Here is a 7,134-nt window from a genome sequence, read left to right on the forward strand (position 1 = left end):
ATTCGTCTCCACATCACCCACAGTGCAGAGTGGCACTGGCACAAATTTGAAGCACAGCATATATGTATAAAATTTTGAAAATAAAATAAAGACCTAAAATATACATTTGATGGAGAGGAGCCTTGTACCCACATATAGTAAGAGAAATAAAAGATCCAGACCAGCAGGGTTCAAGGATGGATTATAGAGCAATCCACAAACATTTCAGAGTCCCAACTCTGTCCAGGCTCTGGGATTGGGGTTGGGAGCTTAGGTGTGAGGTGGCATCTGAACCTTGAACAATGAGTAGAAATCTAGTCCATTTGCAGTCAGATCATATAATGATTCTAAAGTAGTGTTTTGTTTTCATAGGGCCAAGTACTTTTTAATAATTGGGACTCGATTTTTTCTGGCCACGGAGGTCAGTTCAATACTCATGTTCCGATATACTCCTTTGATGGCCGAGACGTGATGACAGATCCTTCTTGGTAAGTGGTGGTGGAAGACCTTGTGGTGTATGGTATGACAAACAGCTTTAGGAGACGTCCCAACATGGGATGCCATCATCAGCTGCCCCTCTAGGATGTTGCTAGCATTAAGCATCAGTGATGCAGTTGAGGGGTATGGAGAGAGCTCTGGCCTTAGAACCAGGAAACCTAGGTCCAGTAGCTCAACATGAGACCTTGGGCAGGTCTCTTCCACTCTCCGAGCCTCAGCTTCCTCACCTGTAAAATGGGCGAGGTAATTATATGCCATAGGATTGATCTGAGAATAAAATGAATGAATATGTGTGAGGACATCTAGCATGCAGTAGGCACTTAGTAAGTGGTGAGTGATGCTACCCTTGGTGATTCTGTAACCCTAAACTGTGAGTTGCACTCTAATTCTTTGAAAACTATGTATGCTTTTCAGAGTAGAGCAACTTGGCAAACCTTTCCTGAGTGCCTCCTCTATGCAGGACTCAGTGTCAGGCCCAGAGGGCACAATGATGAACCTACATGGCCCCTACTCTTATCCTTACAGGGAAAGACACACACAGACAAACTATGGTTCTAGGCAGAATAATGTAATTATAAATTGGAAACAGAGATAACATGATAAGAGCATGGAGGAAATATTCGTTCTTATTTGAGGGCAAAGTAGCCCTGGTGGTGTAGTGGTAAGCACTTGGCTGCTCACTGAAAGTTGGCACTTCAAACCCACCAGCTCCTCCAAGGGAGAGGGGACCAGGCAATCTGCTCCTGTAAAGATTACAGCCTAGAAAACCCTATGGGGCAGTTCTACTCTGTCCTATAGGGTGACTATGAGTTGGAATCGACTCGCCAGCACGCAACAGCAATAGCTTGGGGGCAAGAATCAGAGAAGGCTTCATGCAACAGGAGGCATTTATTGGGCTTTGAAAGATGAGGAGGACTCCCTGGACTGAAAATGAAAGAGAGGCCGCTCCAGATGAAGGGACCTCATGAGCAAAGGTTCAAATTCACAGCAGCAAGGTATGATGTGAAAACAGCTACAACCTGGCTGTGGTTGGAATATATAGTGTGTTCAAAAAGATGGAAAGAGCAATGAGGGCAGGAGATCATTTGAAGTCAATCCATGGAGGGTTAAGGAGCTTGACCCTTGATTCCCTAGGCTTATGCCAATTCACTCACCAAGATATATCACAAAGAAGTGTCATTTCCAAAAGTAATACAACAAAATTACTTTTTAGGCCAGAGAAGATCGTTTGGCATGGCTCCAACGCCCATGGCATCCGTCTGGTGGATAACTACTGTGAAGCATGGCGAACCGAGGACATGGCAGTCACAGGACTCGCCTCCCCACTGAGCACAGGGAAGATTCTGGACCAGAAAGCATATAACTGTGCTAGTAGGCTCATTGTTCTGTGTATCGAAAACAGCTTCATGACAGATGCTAGAAAGTAATGAATGACCTTCCAATGATTCCTAAACATCGTCCAGTTTTCTTACATGAAAAGTTGACACTGAAATTTAAAATGTTTAAATGTTGTAAATATTACTGTTTTTTAATTACACATTCACCACAACAGCAACCAAAGAAAACATACCTCAATACAATACGCTCAAAACTGAAGACATAAAGGACTCAGATCAAAGACAAAATCTGGTTCATATATTGGTGCTAGATTCTGCAGGAAACCCCATGCAGTAGGAAGCGAACACATCCCAACACAGGTTAAGAGCAAGTTGGAAATAAAAGTCATGGCCTTCTGCCCATGCATCCTTCAGAAAGTGATTTCCTCCTTTTAACCATTGCTGTTGAGTGTAAGATGTCCTTCATGTTTTCTTTCAAAGTCAGTGTTTAGAAATGTGACCCCTATCTAAGTTATGTGCAGACCGAATGCTTTATTCCTGAGCCTACATCCAATGCTTGCTGACTGCTATTCAGAGAAACACAACTGCTCAAATGATCCTATTTGTATTTTCAGATATTACCAGAGTTTAATTTTTTTTTTCCTCTAAAATATTATTGCCATCATGCTTTAGGAGTTTTATATTTTTACACAACCATATTTTAGTATGGCATCTGTTTATATAACTCTGACTTGCTGGAAAAGTTGAGACTCTAAATTATCTGAAACAAGAAAAGAAATGGCACATAATTACTACTTTTCCCTTGCCTCTGCCTCCCTCCCAACCCCCCCCCCCCCCCATTTTATGACTTTCGTTTGGCAACTCTTGAATTATAACTGCAACATTTACTGAAACCAAAAAGGTCCATAGGGATGAATTTTCTGAGAAATGTATATCTCCATGCTGTATACTTCGATCTTTTTTTCCATGACAGTGGCCATAAAGACATCTTTTCCAGGTGCTTTCTTCTGGTTGACTTTTTTTTTCCACCCCAGTCCCTTTATTCTTCACCGTTGATGTGGAAGCCGACCTGGGTTGTCCCCTGCCACTTGAGCTAACCAGTACTGACTTATGGCGACCCCGTGTGTTGCAGAGTAGGGTTTTCATGGCTGTTACTTTTTGAAAGCAGATTGCCAGCCCTTCTTTGGAGGCACCTTTGGCTGGGTTCGAACTTCCAACCTTTCAGTTAGGAGCTGCGTGGTTAACCGCTTGCACCACCCAGGGACTCCTTGCCACTTGTAATACCCCTGAAGAAATGATCAGACAATGAGAAGATTTTTCCATCATGCTCATCTGCTCCTGCCTGTCGTCTTCCACCTGGTGGGAGCCAACTGGGTTGGGCAGAAGAGCCCAAGACTGGGAAGCTGGATGAACAGTGGCTCTGCCACTATCTCAATGCATGACTTTGGACAAGTCTGCTTCTTTCTTTCAAACGGGTGGGGATAAGAGAATCATAATATCAGCTCTCAGTTATTAAACATCAAACTTATTATATGTCCCATTTACTTTTCATGATAATGCTGCAAGGTAGGTATTTTTATCTCCATTTTGCAGATGAAAAAAAAATAAAAAAAGTTGAGGCTTGGGAAGTTACTTGTTCTAGGTCACAGGGCTGGTTTCAGACTCAGGTGCTCTCCCACTCTAGTACCCAAGATCTTTTCAGGGAAACACTGTTGAAGGCTGCCTCTCTGCTCCCTCCTAGCTCCAAGTCTGTGAATCTCTGGCCCTTGGTTTGACCCTGGAGGAGAAGCATAATCATCAGGCATGTGGCCTGCTGGGATATTTCCTCCCATTCTGCTGGGCTGGCCCAGAAACTCAGCAAAGTGAATTCACCCTAAAAGTCCTTGGAATAGGAAGGAAATTGAAGAGAAAAAAACAGCAGACAGCCGAAAACCTCCACTTTGGGGCTTCCTAATAGAAGAGTGGTAAGTCTTCCTAATGCGTCATGGAATGACGTTGGTTGTAGGTTGGAAAGCCCCAGAGGTAGATTGTTCGGGACTAGCCCACACACTCAGCAAATCGAGTTGGGGGGTGCCTGGTATTGGATAGGAACTATGGGGGGGGGCAGGCTAGGAGACTCGTGGGGTCACGAAGTGAAGATGCAGTCCAGTTAAGTTAGAGCTCACTATGGCCCTGGGTCACAGACAGGATAGTGTCGGTGGAGAAGAGGTAGGGAAGGTGACCTCCTCTTACTAGTGTGTCAGGTAGCAGGGCACTCTGGGTCCTTCTTGCAAATGAGGGTCCTGGGCAAGCTTAGGTAGGGGGACACTCTGACTATTTAACAATCACAGGACGTGTGCTTCTGCCAGTCAGAAGGGATCCTGCCTGTTATAGATTGAATTGTGGTTCCTTTCTCAGTGAATGGCACCACCAACTATTTTTCCATTCATTCATTTAATGAATGCCTCCTTAATAATAATAATGTTGTTGTTAATTGCCATTGAGCTGACCCTGACTCATGGTGACTCCATATGCAACAAAACGAAACTTTGCCTGGTCCTGTGCCATCTCCATGATTCTTAGTACGCTCATGTCCATTGTTTCAGCCACTATGTATGTATTTTGAGTGCCTTCCAACCTAGGGGGCACATGGGACAATATTCTGTTGTGATCCATGAAATTTTCGTTGGCTAACAGACCTTTCTTCCTAATAATAATAATAAACAACCATAAAACAAGTGCTAGGAAATTCAGCAAAGTCTGCATATTTCCATGGTGACTAATTTGATTTTTTTCAATGTCAAAGTCTTTTTAAAATATCTTGGGTCACTCTCGCTTTGTTGCATGTGTTGGTCTTCCATGCTGATCTCCCACTCTCTAGCTTCTCTTCTCTAGCTCATGCTCCACACCAAGAGAGAAAACTGCACTCAGTCATTGTTTTGGTTTGAGTTTCCCCTGAGACAAGGATTCATTTGCAAGTAGCTTGTTTGGGAGGTGATCCCAGGAAACACTAGTAGAGGAATGGGAAGACAGACAATTAAGGAAAAGTAGGCTTTCCCACTATGGGTAACTAGATTGTACTCTCTGCTTAGCCACTCTGGAAGCCAGTGTACAACAGGCATCTCTGAGTTTCCAACCTAAAGGACAAGGGATCTGGGGTATTTATACGCCAACCCCATCGGTCATTGAAAGGGGTAGAGTATTACATTCCAGTACATCTGGCTTACTGTGTACAGACAGAGGGGGCTCAGGATGCCTGAGAAAGCTCTCAGGCAGAGAGATACAGCAACTGGAAATTGGAAATTGGAGGGGTGCATTGCACATGGGGCCGCCATGAGTCTGAATCGACTGGATGGCAACTAACCACACAACATTGCAATGGTTAGGCCCAAGGGCAGGTGGGCAGGGCATGGCAGAGCCAACTATATCAGGCTTACATTTTATTTCAAGATAACAATTTCAGCTTACATTAATTTCCCTTCCTTTTCAAAAAAATAAAAGAATCTGCAATACCACCGTTAAGTAAGAAAGAACAACATCGACTGAACAGAAACCTTGAGGGCTTTCTGGAAGATATAAAGCTGGTGTGATTGGATATATTACAACCCCAGCAAAGGCAGGGCCTGCCTGCAATTCTCTCCTGATGCTGATATCCACAAGGCTGTGCCAGCAGGGGCTGGAGGCAAAGATAAGCTGGGAACAGCTGGGTGAAAGCTCATAGAGATGTACCCACTTGGTGACAACACCCAAAACAGCTATCCTTTTCAATATAGACTTTCATATTTATAAATATCAATAAATAGCAAGCCCCACCTAGTCATCTGAGGAGATTCAGCAGCCTCAAAAAGGGAACCAGCATATCAATCAGAGCAAATGGCTTCAATAAAAAAGACTTTATTACAGAAGCTAGGAGATAAGATTTAAAAAAAAAAACAAAAACGAATTTGTATTTCCAGTGAAATTTCAGGGGGTAAGAGAAACATGACATGGAATTCTAGGAGAACAAGAGTCCTTGAAAATAAAGTCCATGTTCCATGCTTTCCAAAATTGAATAGAGCTACAATATGTATACAACTCAAAGCTGACTTAGTGAATTATCAGATAAACTCATAAGAATTAATATGATCTCAGAACAAAAGGATAAATTTTCAGATAAAATATAAGACAGGGAGAACAGACAAAATGTTCCACATTTATATAATGGAAGTTATGGAATAAGAAAGAAGAATGTATGGAAGAGAAATATCAATTTAAAAAACAAAGGAAAGAAAATTTCCTGAGCTGAAGAAAGACCTGTATCTACAGATTGAAATGGTTCACTAATGCTGGACAGAATCGTTGCAAAAGACCCACCCCAGCCTACATGAACGACGTATAGCCTCGTCTACTCCGAGACCAGAAAAGCTAGATGGTGTCCAGCTACCACTACTGACAATTCTAATCAGGGCCACAATAGATGGATTCTGATAGAATGGGAGAAAATGTGGAACAGAACCTCAAATTCCTTAAAAAAAAAACCTACTGGACTGGTTGAGACTGGAGGACTCCTTGAGACTTTTGCCCTGAGATACTCTTCAAACCTTGAACTGAAACTAACCCCCGAGGTTACCTTGTAGCTAAATAACATATTGGCTACAAAATAATATCACCTGTGAGTCCTGTGCTACTTTAAAAATCACCTAAATTAGATCAAACGGTCAACAATTACATTAAAACAAAGATATGAATATAAAAAAAAAGGGGATGGGAAAATAGATAAACAGAAACGAAACAACCAGAACAGAAATGAGAATGCTTACACATTGTGAAGAACGTAACCAATGTCACTGAACAATTTACATAGAACTTGTTGAACAGGAACCTAAACTTCTGTGTAAACCTTCACCAAAAACACAATAAAATATTATTTAAAAAAAACTCTCTCCGGATACTGTTGGTAAAATTTCAAGGATAAGGTAAAACTCTATAAACTTCCATAAAGAAAGAGATTCAGATTGGCAGTGAAGTTGTCACTGGCAACGGTGAAAATTAAAAGACAATAGAGCAATGTATAAATGATGCTGTGGATTAAGAATTATGATCTCAAAATACCACAGCCAGCCAGACTTTCATGCATGAGAACAAATGAGAGGCAGTTTCAGAAATGTCAAAGCTCAAAACTTTTCCAGCTTATACACTTTCCGGGAAACCCTGGTGGCGTAGTGGTTAACTGCTTTAACTGCTACAGCTACTAACCAAGAGGTCGGCAGTTCAAATCCACCAGGCACTCCTTGGAAACTCTATGGTGCAGTTCTACTCTGTCCTATAGGGTCACTATGAGTCAGAATCGACTTGACAGCCG

The 7,134-nt window shown here is 42.3% G+C and overlaps 1 protein-coding gene across 2 annotated transcripts in view; it reads left to right on the forward strand.

Annotated features, from left to right (window-relative positions):
• The window catches only part of COL15A1 (collagen type XV alpha 1 chain), a 120,836-nt gene extending 114,140 nt beyond the window's left edge, over positions 1-6,696 (forward strand). Inside the window, exons 39-41 of one of the 2 annotated variants that reach the window (XR_007518617.1) lie at positions 352-467; positions 1,691-3,778; positions 5,295-6,693. Coding sequence is in view for 1 of the 2 variants with exons in the window: in XM_049895496.1 (XP_049751453.1) it covers positions 352-467; positions 1,691-1,904 (330 nt within the window). In the remaining variant the exon portion in view is untranslated. Of the gene's footprint in view, positions 1-351; positions 468-1,690 lie in introns of both variants that reach the window. The other variant, XM_049895496.1, reaches the window with a different exon arrangement.
• Positions 6,697-7,134: the final 438 nt, after the last annotated feature.

This window comes from Elephas maximus, chromosome 9 (genome assembly GCF_024166365.1).
Source record: "Elephas maximus indicus isolate mEleMax1 chromosome 9, mEleMax1 primary haplotype, whole genome shotgun sequence".
Lineage (NCBI taxonomy): Eukaryota > Metazoa > Chordata > Mammalia > Proboscidea > Elephantidae > Elephas > Elephas maximus.